Genomic DNA, 17300 nt, shown 5'->3' with positions numbered 1-17300 from the left:
CTTTATTTTGAAGTATTTCGATTTGATTTTAGAAGATTCGTCGTTGCGCGGAAGTTTGTGCTATTGTTTTTTTCTAGCGGATATTCAAACACTGTTCCCACAGTTTGGCACACGCCAATTGCCGTTGAACGGTCCAGCAAAGGGTGCAATGTGCGGTCCCACTGGTAATTTGGCAAAGATTTGTTCGGTTTTCAACGTGGAAATCCACCCGCACGTGGAACTCGAGCCGTGTACTTGAACTTCTACCAGGAAGAGGGAGGCTAGGATTATAAAATGTGCCAGGAGTTGTCCAGTTTTGTTCTTTGTTCGTTTTTGGCATCGGCATTCTTTGTTGTTGTTCATTTTGGTTTTGGCTGAGTCGATTAAAAAATTCTCAAATATATTTAAAAACGTTCTAACTGTGACTAGACTATGTAATACCCTTTCAATACATATTTCTCTATTTATATTAATATCTGCACCCACGAGCGCACCCATGGAGGACTCTGTTGTTGTTATAACTTGTAAAACCGCTTGGGCATAGTTTACGCGGAAAACAACGAACGAAACTAAAGCCATTAAATGCACCGGCCAAGTGATTCAGCTTTAGTGAGATCAAGGATCCAAGTAAGGGTTTATAGGGGAAGATACGTAGGGTCGACGGTAACATTCACATCATTCGCGATGTATAGCTATCAAATAGCAGTTGGGAAATGTTGGAGGTCTGGTTCTCTAGCGTGTATTCCCATCTCCGCGCCCTTTCCTATGCTCTTTGGAGCCATCCTAACCTGAAGCCGGGTTGTGGGGTTTTTTATACCGTGTGTCTGGGTTCTTATTATCAATAGTAATATCTACCGGATGTGCATGGAACGGCTGGTTACAGCTGGTCGACTAGCGTTCACACACTCCACTCTTAGTCGACGCATAAGCGAGATACATCTTTGCGTGTGTCTATTTTTATGTAGATAGGTCTATAAATATATCAAATATTTCCTTCATTCGCCTGCGTGCAATTGTGCGACGAAACAGACGACGGAGCATAAAGGAAACACGGGGAAACAGGTAAAGTGGTGTTGTTCCGACAAACATTATCAACAGTTATCGGACTAATTATGTGACATCGTCCGTCGTGGGTATCATAGACTATGGCAAACCGACTACCTACACTCCTCCGGCAAGGACTGTGTTGCTAACGATTAGATAACGAAAATGGACTTCTCTGGCAGCTTCGAACACGCCGATCGAGCAGCGGCTAACAAAACCGGAGGATAAAATTCGCTCTGAAGCAGCGCGGCGGCAGCAAGCCTTCTTGGCCGCCGCTCAGATTCGGTTTCTCTTATCTAGGTGAACTGGTACTGGTTTATTTATTATATTTTCTCTATCCTCTATAAACAGACGCACAAAACTGGTAGTACTCTAGGTTTCCTGTACGATAGTTTTAACGGAATAATTTCCAAGTAAACAAGACGAAAACAGAGAAACAATCCACAAACAAGAATGGCGAACCAGTTCTATAGTTAGAATAAATGCGCGCGAGTAGATGCGTTACGGTTGCATCGGTTGCTCCTCGCCGTGTGGTGTTAGCTGTAACAAGCAACACTGCTTTGCCCTAACATTGGTGTTTCACCAATCCTGAGCAATAATATAACGATGGGAAGGGAAAAGTTGTACTACATGCAAAGCCATAACACCGTTCGCTAGTCGCTATTGCTAAGCGATCGCGCTTGACACCTTCCCGTGTGTGTGACCGAAGGACATATTGCCCCCAGCAGGAAGGTTCGCCCAAGGAGTGCAAAGCCGCACCGTAATGCGGCAAATCGTGCCGGGTTTGGCGAAAGCAGCTCATGCTTTGAAGATCTGTGGAAACTCGTTGGCGATCTCACGCACGATCTGCTGATCGCTCGCGCTACACTCCGTCTCCTCGCAGAAGATGCGGGTGAAGATTTTCATCAGGTCCTGCTTCCGGTGCTGGTGCTCCGGATAGTTGGTGTTGCGCAGAATCTTCCGGCACAGCTCGAGGTACCATTTGCGGATCTGTGAAAGATGAGAACGAAGCAAACGGGTTACGATGGTGAGGGGAGTTCCGGACGATTTTGCTCAGTCTCACCGGTTCGCCCGCCGACAGGTCCGAGAGTTGGCGCACGAGTATGTCAATGAGCACCTTGTTGTCGTTGGTGTAGAATATTGAAGCCGTTTCTGGCCGGCTGAACAGATCCACGAGCATCTTCAGCACCGGATTGATGCTCACCGGTGTGTGCTTCAGGGTGTGCACTGGGTCCTCTGGGAAAACGCGAGAAAACAACAACGCAAAATCAATAGTTGAACAGTAAACGAATCTTTTTAGTAGCACAGAATAACAAACTAGCACTCCACACTCGCGCTCCCGCATGCACACATACAAGTTACCTTCGCGGTTTATCAGCAGCAGTATCTTTTCGGTGAAGGTTTTCGCCGTCTTAAACTGCTCTATCGCCTCCAGCACAACGTTGTCGGTAAAGTTGTCGAACTGCAGGTTGAACGACAGGATCAAGTTAATCATGATGTCCGGTAGCACCTCCTGCACGTCACACTCCGGTGGCGTCTCGATGAGATTCAGCAGAAAGATAACGAAATCCGCTCGAAGATGATCTGCGTGGATACGAGGATGAGGCGGCACAAGTGTGGGAGGAAAATATGTGCAAGTTAGTGGCATATTATTGACCCGTAAAGGCAGAAGAATAGCGCCACCGGTAGCGCCTATCTTCTGACCTAAATCGTGTGCGTCAGCATGAAACGTGATCAAGTGTTTGTGGGCGGAGCACGGTTTTTCCAATCGTTTGCCGTGCCTCGGTTGATAGATGGGAGGGAAAGGCTGATAGCAGTCGAATGCAGTCCAGGGCCAAGTTCTCCGTTCGATTCACACCTATCCTTTTAAGGGTGATTGAGTGTTCATTGTGATAGAATGGTCCATACCTTGCTGGTTGATGGGCATCCGGCGCCCGATGGAGAAGATGATGATGAGCATGTTGGCCAGCTCCTGTAGCTTCTCGATGTTGCGCGGGTTCGACACCATGTCCTGGACGAGCTCGAGCGGCAGCACCGAGCCGAGCAGAATGTCGACGGTCGTGTAGTCGAGGTGGCACATCGCCCGGAACGCCTTCAGCAGCAGCTTCCGGATGGACCAGCGCGTCTCCATCTGGTAGTAGAGCACCAGGTTGATGATGCTCTGGTAGTGGTCGCACGCCATCTCGCTGCGGCAGATCTTCGGATCGGCGTCGGTGAGGATGCGAATCAGCTCGGCCAGGTACTGGCTGATGTCGGCCTCGTCCTCGTGCAGCATCCAGGTGCGCTGCTCGGAGTCGTTCTTGCAGTCGGACAGCTCGGCGAAGATGACGCGCAGCCGATGCGCGTCGTGCGTCTGGCCGAGCAGCGTGTCGGGTACGTCGAGCGGCGCCGCCAGGTGTACCGCGAACGGCTCGAAGTAGCGCCCGACCTGCGCCGGTACCAGCGCTTCCAGCTCGCTCAGCACCACCCGCAGCGCCACGCTAGACAGCTCGTGGCTGAGCCGCGTCCGGTTGCGTATTGCGTCCACAATCTGGTACACTTCGGCCGCCTCTATCGGTGCCACCGGTGGCAATCGGTCCTCCAGCTCATCGTCCAGCACGCTCGGAATCGCTTCGTCTGCCTCGGGCGATTTGCGTTCCGCCGTTCCGTCGTTTGCCGGTGGCAGCGTCTCGTCCGCCTTGCCACCATCGCCGGCCAGTTCGGCGCCGGAGCTCGGAACGCGCGGTTCCGACGGTTCCGATGCGGGCTGTGGTTCATTTTCGCTCACCGTCACGTCGTCGTTGTTCGTCGTTTCCAGCTCGTCCGGCTCGTGGTCGGTCTGGTTCTCGGCCTCGCTCGGCACACCGCCGGACGACGCCATCCCCGGCGGTTCGCCCGGTTGGCCCCGCTCGTCGACGCGCGAAATGGCGGTGATTTCGTCGCTCGTCGTCGTGAGCGTGCCCGTCGTGGCCGTGTTATTGCTCGTCGGTTCCGCCTCGGACGACACCTCCGATAGCGTGCTGCTGGGCTCGTGCACCGAGTGGTATGCACCGGTCGGCGTCAGCGGCTCCGGCTCGGGCTGCCCGCCCTTCGTCGCCAGCAGGCCCGTGCTCGGACTCTCCTGGATGAACTGGGGCGGCACGGCTGCCTGTGCCTGCGCACCCACCGCCGGACTCGACATGGACTTTTTCGCCGTCGTCGCCACCTGCTGCGGCTCCATCGGGGTGGAGTGCCGTTGCATGTCATTCCTCTGCTGCGACCGATCTGTGGACGACGGGAACCACCAGAGGTCAGCGACATTGCTCAATACAACAAAACGGATATGTGCACCGTCACTTACCGTCCCCGTCTAGTTGCTTAATATGTCCGTTGCTTATTTTCTGTGGCGAAGGAGGCTCCGATTCGCTATCGGATTGTTCATACTACGGGAACGTGCCAGCACATTCGGGACAAGCCGGTAGAAAAAAAAGACAAAACAACAAACACAGTGTATCAGCAGCATGAAGGAAAGGAGAACCTCACAACACCACCCAAGCCCGGTCACTAAACATACACACACAGGCACGCGGGGCCGTGATTGGGATGGCGGCCAAATGGGTCATCGGTCAAATGACCGCGCGAGAGAATCTGGGTTAGAAACGGGCTGCAGGACACCCTCCCCCTCTCTCTCAACGTTACCTTTAGCAGCTTCTCCAGCTTCCGCTTCTTCTCCACCAGCCGGCTGATCAACTCCTCGCGGCCAATGATCCCATTGATTTCCTTGTCGGTGGAAAGCCGCAACGACTCGATGCTCGACTCGAGGAAGCCGTTCAGGAAGTTGGGGTTCACCTGGCGGGAAAAACGGTAGAAATGGGTTAAAAACAAAGCACTGCAAGCGCGAATTATCGCACGTCACAAAATAAAATTAAATCGCCCGTTTTTTAAATATGCGTATCAATTGCACTTTAATGAAATGAATATTAAATTCCAAAAATATGGATTATTTAGGCTGTGCTAAAAGTGCACCAAAAAGTGCTTCGCTTTGATTTGTAAAACCTTCGACATTATAAACGCTCATATATATTTTTGCAAAAAAAAAATCTAGATCTAACAAAATCTAAAAATCTGGTTTGTTCTGAGGGGATTTAAGGGTCCTAATGGCCACATCAGCTGACCGTAAATGGCTAAAAACATACACTACGTAGTTTATTCTCAACTCAAATGTTTGTTGATAAAACGTTTGTTTAAGATAAAACGACAATGTACCTCAATGTATTGACATGTATTTTCATGAACAAATTTGATAAGTAATACAAACATTTCTTGTCCATATTACTTTTTGAACTGAACTGAAAAATCCGTTCTCTATGAAGCGGTTAAATGAGTAAAGTTTAAAAAATGTTGAGGCTGATTTCTATATTTGGAAATGTGCAAGTCTTTTTTATAGCTAATCCATTTATTTCCATTATTTTTAACCAATCTGAGACTTTTCCTCTCTTTTGATAAATTTTGCTTGGTTGCATTATTATATTCGATTTTCATCATCAAAATGCATTCCAGATAGTATAGTAGCATAATGTCCTAAATTTTGAAATTAAAAAGATGATTGGATAGTAAAAAGTGGTTTGTTAAAATAAAGAATGGAATAAAAACTTTTAAAATTTGAACAAATGTGGCACGTTTTCCTATGGTTTTACTTCCTTATTCAGGTTCAAGAGGTAAAATGACAAGCCTCAAATATAATTGAGAAGGCATGCCGGAAAACCTGTCTGCTTGGTGCAGCACAACTGAATGCACCTTCTCACAGCTCATCATATCCTGTTCCAATCGATCAGTGGAAATTGTGCCTGTTTGGAAAAACGCCCGCTAAGATCATAGTGTGTTGCTTGCCAGTAGAATGAAATTGTTACTACTACAGTAACATTCTTGAGTATAATGCACTCACTTATTTATCAGGCCAGACTGGTTTTTAAATTTACTTCCTCCCTCGGGAGTGAAAAGTGTGGTCAAATTCGAAATTAAACTACCCACATTTTTCCGAAGTATGGGTGTAGGATTGAAACGTACCGCCCGAGGAGTGAGCTTGATCGGATTGTCAACAACCTCGGCTGATGCCCCATGTTGCGAGCGCAGATTGTGCTTCGGCAGATGAGTCACGTTGAATGTGCAGGAAGCCCTGCCCTGTACGAGGAGGCTATTAAAGTTGCAAACGGGGCAAACACGTCCAGAAATAACTAGCTGGAGAAGGGGTACGCCACGAGGGGACGTGTGTTTAAGCGAGGTGCATGTTTACGGTTTACACACTTCAGAGTCACGGGTCGTGTTATTATTTTGGTTTTTTGTTTTGCATTGCTCCTTGCCGTTTTCTTTTTTCTATTTATTTTTATGCTCCCAAGCGAGCAAGGATATAAAAGTAAAGAGTAGTGTACGCGAAGAGGAACGGGGGGGGACTGAAGTCCCCGGACAAGGGAAAACAGCGCGCAACGACCGAGCAGAGGAAGGCTTATTTGAGATGCATGTTGTATCGATTTTTCTTCCGTTCGGTAACCGCGAGGCTGGCCTCTTGCGATGGCACTTTTCCGCGGCGATTTCCTCATTTTCTCGGTTTCTTTAGCGAATATTTGCCCTTCCCCCACCCCACAGACACACACTCATGCTTACCTTCATCCTTATCACGTAGTTGGACGGCACGAAGCCAATGTTCCCCTTCATGCTGACCACCTGCCACCAGTTCCGCTGTCGGGCGCTCGTCTGGTGCAGGATGAAGTATTCGCCCTCGTCGAAGCTGATCGTCTTCGGGTACACGGCGGTGAAGTCGTACAGTGCCTTCAGCATCTCGAAGCATTCTGCGTGTGTTGTTTCCGCCCATCCCCCACAACCATTTCCCATTGCGTGTTGGGTGGTGAGCGGGGAAACCCGTTGGTACGGGATGGATGTTATGTTCGCGTTCATGTGTGTTTGTGTTCGGTTTCAGGGAGCAGCACCAGCATTAGTAGCAATCCACCGGAGGCAGGGATGGCATGCGATCCCGTGACGGGGAAGACGCATGGATGCAGCATTAGGATGCATACGTACACATAAAACCCGGACGTGAGATATGGAGCGAAAAACAAGGGAAGCAAACGGAAAATGATTTTAGGAAATGCTGAATGAAACGAATAAAAAACGCCTGCCTGCATTGGTGGGCGCGGATGCATTTTCATTTTTTTCTCAGTTGTTTGCCTCCCCTTTCCACGTGCGGCACGTGCAAGGGCACGAGAGAGGGGGGAAGAGTAGGGCGTTTTTCTTACCAGCCTCCTGCGACAAGCTGTCTGCTGCCATTGGTGCTGCCGTTTGACACACTGGACCGTGTTTGATGGGGGGTTTGGTATCCGGTTGATGGGAGGGAGCTGTCGAAGCGGAGAATTTCGGAAAAGCCTAGCGATCCTGACCACGTTGCCCCGTTGCGTAAACGTATCCTATCGTATATCTCCCGCGTACGTCACGGACACGGTGTGTGCGAGCGTATGTATGGGTGCGTTACGCGTGGAAAATTTAAAAAAATCCCTACTACTAGCGGTTTTGTTTTTCTTCTATTACTTAGGCCTGCCCCCGTTGACTTTGGCAGTACTCCGGGGCCGACTGTTCAGCGGATACGCCTGTACGCATTCGAGTCACGTATGCCTTCCAATGCACCTCCGACACCGACCTACTAGCCGTGCGTTTAATCACTGTGCACAAAGTCGTCAATATCCAACGCCCTAGGGCGCATCGCAGGTCGCAGATCGTTAGCAGCAGGCGAATTGCCCAAAATCGGATGCCAATTATCGTGTGCCGCCCTGTGTTGGCGTTTAGGCAAATAAACAAATCCTGCAGCAGCAGCAGCAGCACCTCGAGGCGAGCACGACTTTTAATTTGTTTGTTTTCTTGCTCGCTGCGTCGCTGCCCTTCCGTCAGGTTCACCGAGAGGTCAGTGCTAGCCTCGCCTGCGAATTCCTCCTTTCCTTTCAAGGGCGGGCGGGAAACGGATGGATAAACGGGAACACTATTCGATAATGCTGGATTTTCCCGGATATTGCCGGATTCTCGAATCACAACGTCATTGCGGACACTGCGGGCAGCCGAAGGACACTACTGGCGTAAAGCACACAACACAAACCGCGAGCTCTGGTAAGGTGGTGGCCGCACCAAGGCCGTTGCGAATGTTTTCTGCACTCCTTCTGCCGAGGGTCGGGACACAACTATACCGTGCCGAGCTGCTGCTCGTACCACGACCGAATTGACAGCTCATGTTGAGACAACTCCTTGGGAGATGCGAATCGGGAACATTTGACATTGAATTTGCTTAGAATTCTGTGAAAAGTTCAATTTGACGGGCGTTCAACCGGGAGTCGTGCACCGCAGCGCTGCTTCGTAAGCTCTGGCATGTAACTTGTGCCATAAAAGCCATGCATGCAAGTTTGACGTTTAATGCTAGGCACCTTGGGCCAGCAGCTAGCTTTGACTAACTACCTTGGCATTTCCTTAGCTTGCACTTGCTCGTTTCTCATCATGATAGATGTCACTGGTGTCGTCGCAAAGATTCAAAATTTTGCTCGGTGTTAAAACGGCTTCTATTACAATTATTGATTTTTTACCAGCTGCTCTAGCTTGTTATCAAAATTAATATGTGAATCTAGTAGTATTCAATGATAAACAACTATAAAATCGACTTAAACAGTCGATCGAAATTAAACACAAAATTTAAGATTCTAAACAAATGAAACGGTTTTAAAAGGGGCCTTCGTCAAATCGGAAATATCGACGTAACCTTTGCTGAAAAAACAGAAACAGATAACTTAACGGTTTTAGAAACTGATTCATTAATCACAAAAAATCATTCAAAAATAGCCGCTTTATTGAAATAATGCTTAACGAGCAGACCCCCTTTTTCGTGTAAGAAAATTTCAAGACAATTCAAAACCCATCGAATTGGTCAAACAAAAGTGTGCGAAAGAAAATAATAATCTTAGGTAACAGTAATAAATTTCATAATGCACAATAAAATGGTAAAGTAAAATATGGAATACACCCACCACTAGGATGGTGGAAACTAAGTAGGCAAAATGACTTTAAAAACCGGTGGATCACCAAAACCAAAACTATTGGTAAGTTATAATTTCATTCATTCTTCTCCACATCTTTGCTACTGAAATAAAACGACTCGGTTGTTTTCTTTAATTACCTTTATTTGCATTTAAATCTTTTCCACCATGTGTGATGAGTGTGTCGAATGGATGTGTTTAGTTTGCCTTGTTATTATAATTATTATTTTTGCACAAATTTTTCTTTTGACATGCTGTGAGTGTTCGAGTGATGATCTCTTATTGAATTAGTTGTATACATGGAACATCCCATCTACTATAACGAAAAACATGGAAATAATAGCTAGATGCGTGTAAGATGTATATTAACCCTAAGCACTCGGGCTCGCTACATCGCTTGGGCATCGAGTGCATCGAAAAATAAACGATTTCTTTGACTGGCAGCGGAATAGAAACATATGTGTATGTATACGAAAAATATCTCTTCCCATGCGTTACGTTTTAGTTTCGTTTTTTTGTTAAATTATACCGTACCGAGGTGGAGACTCGGACGCAGGAAAAGCTGCACCCGTGTCTCATCGCCCGACGGTTGCACGTTGGGCTTTCTAGGGAGTAATGTTAATGCAGATGATTTGTTATTTATGGATCAAATGATTCGTTAGATTTTATGTCAAACGCCAAATGGTCAAACACGAGTATCGCAACCACCGCAAAAAACGTCAACAGCAATTGATATAAAAAACGATGAACCGTATAAGTGTATTGATAGGATAATTGTGTTGCCTTCCTGGTTACTGGCCTCTCGTCTTCTCGTCTTTCACACGTAGTTCCCTAGCTTTGGCATCCGGTGTTAGACGGTGGAAGAAGCGCTACTAGCGGATATTTGCGATTACGTCCGAAAACGATTGTCATCTGCCACCGTGAAGGAACTATACTTTGTTTGGTTTGTTGCGCAAAAGTCCTTGGAGTACCCAAGAACCTGCCCTACGTCCTACGATTCCGCGCTAACTCAATGCTATAGCCCGTCGAAGTGTCCAGAATGCGAGTTAGTGCGCCGTAAACCGAACCACGAGCTCGTCGTTGGTGGAATGTAATCGTTACTTGTAAATGAGCGAAAGGATATCGAATAGCAGCGGCGTACTGTCACCGCAAATAGAAATCTTCCTTCTCCTGCTGCAAACGCTGCCTCCAATTCCAACTCTGCATCTTCCTCCAAACTCTCGTCGAATCTACGCGTTCCGTATATACCGTACTCTTATATTCTCGCCTTAGTATCGTCTACGCCTTAGTGCCGAAAGGCTTGATGAACTTATCATAATAGGGAATAGGGGATAATAGTTGTTGGACACGTTTGGTTGGGTGATAATAAATAGGTTGAGTGGGTTCTAGCTTAGTCACTTCACTTCCTCCCCTCAGCTCACAGGCGGAGCTGCCAGCCGCCGCCTCAATGGATGTCGTCCTTACTCCGTTCGTTGGGAGTCTTCGTTGTACGCCGATGCGGTGGATCAGTCACAGGTCCTTGATGCCTGCCGCTGGAACTTCCTCAGCCGCCGGTGCCACTCGTCACGCCACTCGATCACGATCGACCGTGGACCGACACCCAGTGCGCCCGGTGGTCCCTCGGAGTCGCGGCCCAGAATCAGATAGGATCTGCAAAGAGGGCGTGTGAACGCGCCGTGGTAAGGCAAAGTGAGATCCTACACCTATCTTCCCCCTCCCCCCGGGTAGAGCTTACCTATTGACTTTGATCTTTGGGCAGCGGCATTCGAGATCGTGGGCGCTCACGATGAACGGCACCGACGCCCACTTGGTCGCGCTGGCCAGCGGGCTGGCGGGATTTCGGCTTCGCTTGAACGCCTTCTGCACGCTTAGGCGGAACCTGACCACGGCCGCGTCCTCGGTCGCCCGGTCGCGGTATCGCTGGTGCTGCTGTGGTGCCGGTGCCTGCTGGTACCGGCTTGCGCTGCCGGGGCTTTTTAGGTTTCCGTTGTCGCTCTTTATGTCCCTTCCGATTACCTTCGCCATTATCACTACGGAGTGCGGAACCAGTACCAATATTAGCTGGAGTTCGTCTACCTTATAGTATTACAGTGGAGCCGATCTGACCGCAACAATATCAACACTCTGCTGTACGTACTATCAGTCACCGTGCGAAACCATTACTAGCAGATGCTGGAGTTTGTGTACCCTAAGTATTACACTCTATCTGATTCCGACAAGATCAACGCTCTGTACTACATACTATCGGTCGCCGTAACGGTACTCGGACAGGTGAGGATTATCTTGTAATCTTAATCCGGACCCATCAAGCGCCAACGGCTAGACCAAACATCGCACGAGCACGATCTAGTTAGTGTGGCAAATACACCCGTGCATTGCAAATGGCCGCCAGAGCGTCCCCATTACGCTGTGCGGACACTGCTGTGTAGGCTGCAGCTGCAAATGGCACCGAGATAGTGCTGCTCGTAAAACCGATCCATCCTTTTAGCGCTACTTTAACACCAATCGCATTTACAGGGTGTTTATACCCTCCACCAATCGATGTGGGGGGAACTAGGTAATATATTGTCGATTACCGGGTGTGAGCCAATGTCATAGCTGAGATCGCTGACACGGCGTCAGCGGGATAAAAGTAACGCCACGCATTCTTGTCATATCTACATCAAATCTTGCAATAAAGTCGCACATCATCTGCGGTAGGCGACCACCTTCGGGAACCGGATGACATCTCACGATCCGCGGGTTGCCGTTAATGAAGCAATAGAGCTGAATGGTTTATGGATATAAGCCGCTTAGAATCCAGTGTGTGCCGTAGGCGTCCCTTAACACTACGGGGAGCTCCAGTTCCAGCGTATACCATGGAAAAACCAGCCCCGATGGTTGTAAACGATATAATTGCGTCCGATCCGATCGAGGATTACATCGATGGGATCAGATGGCCGTTCTGAGCACCCGCCGAGGCAGCGCGGTCCCAAGCTGGTCATGGGTAATGTTGCTTTTACGGTCGCCAACGAGCTGTTATCGAGTTAGCACCTTTCGCGACACGCCGGGTTTCCATACGGCAGCCGTGGAGGAGCCGACGGAATTTCGCGCGGTTTTATGATCCGCCCGCCAAATGCATGCAGATCAAGATAAGCAGCACTTCTCGACACTTGCGACGATCCTTTTATGGTCGATCTGTCCGCTGGGATGGAATTGAAATATTTATTTCTTTAGGCAAACCCCATTTCCGCCCGACTCCGGGCCGCGGCGTTGCCGACCTGTCGTTTGTCTATGCTAATTTCTTTGCCAACAGCGCTTCGCGCGTCTGATAAAGCGGCTGGGTAAGTGCGAATTGCCGGTTTGGTGCAAATATTGTCTGTTGCACCTTAACCATTGTTGTGAGAAGGATGCGCATCGTACGGTTTGTTTGTTTCGTGGTTTTTTTTTGTGTCCGCAGCATTTGGCGGCAACACAGTCGACACAATTGAGCACTCACCATCGCTGCTTCCGGTATGGTGTGAACTGGCGTTTGTGTTTTTGCAAACCTACTGAGGAGAAAACTCCCTGGGCCAAACCTACCACTCCTTACCCCGGTAACTGGTGGGAATTGTGTCGCCGTCCCTTAGCTACCCCAAGGTCACCGTTAGGTTCATCCGGGCCGTTGTGAAATAGACGCTAATTCGTTTGCTACACATTCAAAGACGGGAACCATCGGCGGCATCCCTCCGGGGGAGTTTACCATGCATCGCAGACCTGAATGCAGACAGATTGTTTTACCAACAGGAAGGCGACAGGCGCTAACCATTTGCTCCGTAGCGAATTATAACTCCCCACGAGGTGTGGTGATGCATTGAACAAACTGGGAAGCGCAATAACGCAGATGATCGCGGAGAAATAAGCCTTCCGAAGTTCAACGCAATCTCGCGAAGTCTGCTCGAAGGAAAACGCTCAAATCCAACAAATGTCGAATGACATCACGATGCAGTGTGGGAAGGTGTTTTAAAATCAGAGATCGCAGCTACGATTCAGTACTGGCAAGTAGTACATTGATGCCAGGTAGAAGCGATCTTTACGGATTCTAGAAGAGGCTGATCATTTGAAGCCTGTATTTTAAATTAGCTTGTCCATCTAAAGAGGAACTGAACGTAGCCAGTTCCAATTAAAATATAGTCTCTTCTTCTTGTTTATATCTTTCAGCTAATCAGTATAATGCCAGAGATGTACTCACTGTATACTAGATTCTAAATAAAATTCTATATAACATACTGGGCCGCCAAAACTATCACCTTAGCTTAGGATGTGCGTTCCATTAACGAGGTTTTTTAATCCCAAAACCTCTAGTGCAGGAAAATATGCAGAACGGTAAGATGTGACAACCAAATTCATCGATCGATAACAGTACATTCGAATTTTGCTCGATTTTATGAATGGGAATGTCCCGTTATCAATCGATCATACCGCACGATCGCGCTCTCTTCCTCTCTTTGTTTTCTTTTGTAAACAAAGTTTGGATGCTCTCAGTCTCTATTTTGACGGCCTTGTCAGTACGTGTTCGCGATTTGCCTCGTTTTGTTGTGCGGTGATAAAAAGTGAAAGTTTTCCTACGCAATTAGGTGATTTATTTTGTGCAATTGTGTAAATCGATAGTGTCTCAGTGAAGAAAGAAGAATCGATAGAAGTGTCTTAGTGTTGAAGGTGTCCGTTCCCAACACGGGTAAGTTTTGCATTCCCAACTTGGAACGCATGTAGGATAAGTGTTTGGGAAGTGCCTAATCTACAAGGGGAGTGTAGCATGGTAGTGTACTTTAAATGCATGTGCCCCTTCCCAACATTGTCGGAAAGGTGCTCCACCATTGCGGACGCCGGTGGGCCAACACTTTCCACCGGTTTCGCCATTATCTCGGCCGGTCTAAATGACACGCGCGTGTTTCTATAGTGGTTTTGCTTGGCGGTGAGTAGTACTTAACCACTGAGCAGCAGCGTCAGTGGTACCACATTGTAATCACAGCAACACTTACCGTAATCTCTTTTGCAGAACTTGTTCAGATTTAGCCGCTTTGTGCCGATTCTGCATTTTCCGCACTCTGCAATGGAAAACAAGAGAGAAAGAGAGAACGAAACGAAGAAAGAGAAAAAAGAAGACGAGAGAAAGAAAAAATATCCGGATCCGAGCAGGGCAAAGAGCAAGAGAGAGAGAGAGAGTGATCGAAAGCAGAGGGAGAAAAAGGATCGATAGAAAAAAAAATGAATGGACGATCGAGGTGGTTTGTTTGGTTGTTGTTCGGTTGAAGGATGAAGGATGCGAGCTCGATGAGGTGCAGGTGTGAGGCGATTGGATTGTGCTGGAGATGATGATGATGATGATGATGATGATGATGCCCATGTAGATATGTGGATAAGACCGCTGGCCGTAGCTGGAGGTGTTGGCGCAGATTGGCGAATTTAAATGCACACCTCCGTCCCCAAGCACAGTGGGCAAGATCCCTGGCGTTCGTGGAAGTTACCATGCGGCTTTTACAGTTTCTTCCGATTGAACACATTCTTGTGATCGATTCTCATCATCGCGTTTGAATGTCATCATTGTTGTGAAAATCCACGCTTCAAAGCGTTAAATCTCCCACCGGTTTTCCTTGCTAGGAACAGGCGCATTTTCGAGTGCCGTGATCTGGGGCAAGGGACGTGGTATTTCTACCCATCATCACTTTTTACTTCCATGGATATTCATATCGAGAGTGCGGGGACGAATAGTTCTTTTTTTGCAATCTTAATTGCGTAGCTGAATAATTTGTAAGAGTCTGTAAAAGAGTTTTCAGTATGATATAATAATATTTCTACGGTTCGCATTCAGAGATGCTGAGTATTTCAGTGTCGGTTTTTGATAGCCTAGACTAAAGTTAACAGCAAAAAAACTATGTACGGTGTGTCATCTTTTCCCTTCGACTGTCTATATCTCGGATGTTTAGCAGTGAAAATTTACTAAAATTTGGAAAATTCTCAAATTACAGTTTCTGGTACATATGCCACCGTTGCGGTCAAACCCTCCACGCGGCCCGCCCTTCAGCCCACTGTGCGAATGGAGCTGGCATTTCCCCCCTAGGGGCGGCAAGCAAACCGGCCAAAGGGACGGACCGATCGGTGTAGTTATGATCGTCGATGATTCAGGATTAATTTCACCGTGCGCCAGCCGGAGCCGCCGTTTGTAGTTGTGCGGCTTTTATCGACCGAGGCGAGGCGTTAGGCGTGTTAGGCGTTAAGACCCGTTAGATGGCGACCGGGGCCATTTAGATTACACACGAGCCACGCGCTCCAATACCGCAATGCAGAGCCGACCCGTGCCCGGGAGGGGGGATGCGTGGGTGGGGGGCTAAAATTCATACTACCTTTCTCCACGCACTCCTTCGTCACCTCCCCACCCCGCAATCACCGCCTTACTAATGGTGGCGTTTGTTTACACATTATCCGTGACAACAACCACTAATCGTTCGCACCGTTTCTGCACCGGGTTTCGCACTTGCTTCCGGCGGCGCTGTCCTAATCCCAACGGGCAAGGGTAGCGAGGGGGCGGGTTGATTTACGCGGGCGGGATTGCCGCTGCGGATGGAAGTGAATTTTAGGGCAATTCGCAAGCGCACGAGCAAACACACGATAAAACCAAACTGCCCAGCGGCTTTCAGGCACATAAACATTTATGTTGGCTACCAGTTGCTGCCGGCAGTGGCAAACCCCTCATCCTGGCCAAATAGGGAGAGAGAGAGATAGAGAGAGGGAGAAAGTGAGGTGTCCGATATGTATATGGGTGCAATTATAAAACCGGACCCGGAATCGTACGGAGTCCGCAGCAGCCGGAGGATAATCCGTTTAATCGCGCACTCCGATGCTCGGAAATCGGAGGCATCGACGGGCCTTCCCGGGAGGGGTTTTCCCCCGGTTTCGGTAATTGTTTCGGCGCCGTTACTGCGATAATAACTCCCCGTCGTATACGACAGCGGGGCCAAATATGACATCGTTAGCGTAAATCGTGCCCATTTTTGCCCACTAGAAGCCAGCACTCAGTGCTCGCTAATAACTCGCATGCGGGGTTCCTAAGGGTTCCTTCATTGGTGTGAAGAAAACAACGGAAACGGAGTGCGGAGGAAGAAGGTAAAAGGGTAAGGGTAACACATTCCTTCGTTCTAGCCCGGATGATGATAACCCCGTCGTAGGCAGTGGATCATTTGCGAAACGTTGTTTTCTTTGGCACACGCTCGCAACACACCAGGATTTATCGCAAAATTCGCGGACGGATCATTAAAACGCCCAGCCCCTAGAATGCTGACCTCCGAAGTATTTTCGGAGAAAGCGCTTCGTGTCTAGCCCCCAATGCCAACGCGAGGCATGCCCGGGTTTTACGATCCCATCGTCCGTGGACACACCGGGGGGGTTGTACAGGCGGGGAAAGAATTGTGGTTTGTTAGCTCAAGAGCTCAGCAGCCAGTCAACGGAACGCAAACAAAACGCCGGTGTTGCACAACGCGCGCAGCCCGATTACGAGGCGAGACGGCATTGCGACAAATGGCGACACGAAACACTGGCAGTAGGGGAGGGCGAGGGGGGAGGCAATTGTTTGCTCAAAGGGGGTTGGCGCGCGGACCGACATCATCCCGGAAGCATCGATGACAGTGCCGACGGGTACAATAATAGCAGTTGACATTTGGTTCGAGGGGCAAAAATGGCGTGTGCGGTGCGGATTATCGGCAGGCGTTTGGAAGCGGCAACAGGGATGGGGATGCTACTCTCGATGGAAATGACAGGAGAACCCCACACCGAAACATTAAAGGATACGAGCAGCGGACGGGAGGGACTGCGGTTAAGCCTGTTAGGCCCCTAATTTTCATATAGACAAACGAAAAGTAAATCACACCGCTCAAACAGTTTGTGGGTTCGTCCTTTCTTTGCATCCCTCTCGCTGGAGGCTCTTGTATTCTTGTGCTCCCCGCTCCCTCGTCCCTTTGTCACTTAACCGCACGCCCCTTTACCGATCAAAGAATAATCTTTTTTGGCCATCGTTCCCTCGTTTGTGTTGGCGGTTTTTTGTTGTTTTGGATGGAAAATTGAAATATAATGTTTTCGGCTGCGAAAATAAAACACTCTTCCCGGGATCCCCGCTTATCCCTGGCGGTGGAGAACCCCTTACTCCCCCGTCCTGGAGTTGTGGCATATCGTACCAACGACAAATCGCAATCGGGGGAGGTTTTCCGGAGGGAAGGAAGGGGGTGGCTGTGCGCGATGTGCGTG

At 48.8% G+C, this 17300-nt stretch overlaps 2 protein-coding genes across 2 annotated transcripts in view; both read right to left on the bottom strand.

Moving 5' to 3' along the window:
- Positions 1-1325: 1325 nt before the first annotated feature.
- Positions 1326-8175, bottom strand: LOC131290360 (NCK-interacting protein with SH3 domain). Its single transcript, XM_058319510.1, has 8 exons — positions 7272-8175; positions 6643-6827; positions 4681-4830; positions 4343-4424; positions 2932-4266; positions 2386-2607; positions 2087-2259; positions 1326-2013 (listed from the first exon to the last, which is right to left on the bottom strand). The coding sequence occupies exons 1-8, from the start codon at positions 7300-7302 to the stop codon at positions 1822-1824; spliced, it is 2370 nt and encodes a 789-aa protein (XP_058175493.1). The 5' UTR covers positions 7303-8175; the 3' UTR covers positions 1326-1821.
- Positions 8176-10549: 2374 nt separating this feature from the next.
- LOC131291137 (netrin-1-like) overlaps positions 10550-17300 on the bottom strand; it is an 83508-nt gene continuing 76757 nt past the window's right edge. Inside the window, exons 5-7 of the mRNA XM_058320329.1 lie at positions 14045-14110; positions 10780-11074; positions 10550-10694 (exon numbers count right to left, since the gene is read on the bottom strand). Of these exons, the coding sequence (XP_058176312.1) occupies positions 10550-10694; positions 10780-11074; positions 14045-14110 (506 nt within the window). The remainder of the gene's footprint in view (positions 10695-10779; positions 11075-14044; positions 14111-17300) is intronic.

This window comes from Anopheles ziemanni, chromosome X (assembly GCF_943734765.1).
Source record: "Anopheles ziemanni chromosome X, idAnoZiCoDA_A2_x.2, whole genome shotgun sequence".
Lineage (NCBI taxonomy): Eukaryota > Metazoa > Arthropoda > Insecta > Diptera > Culicidae > Anopheles > Anopheles ziemanni.
This window is presented reverse-complemented; position numbering and strand designations above follow the sequence as displayed.

Excerpts from the sequence above, each read along its gene's own strand:
- LOC131290360 (XM_058319510.1), bottom strand. The coding sequence starts at position 7,302 with ATGGCAGCAGACAGCTTGTCGCAGGAGGCTG. Across the intron at positions 4,267-4,342 it reads TAAGCAACTAGACGGGGACG|ATCGGTCGCAGCAGAGGAAT; the intron begins GTAAGTGACGGT and ends CGTCGTCCACAG. Across the intron at positions 2,014-2,086 it reads ACCTGTCGGCGGGCGAACCG|ATCCGCAAATGGTACCTCGA; the intron begins GTGAGACTGAGC and ends CATCTTTCACAG.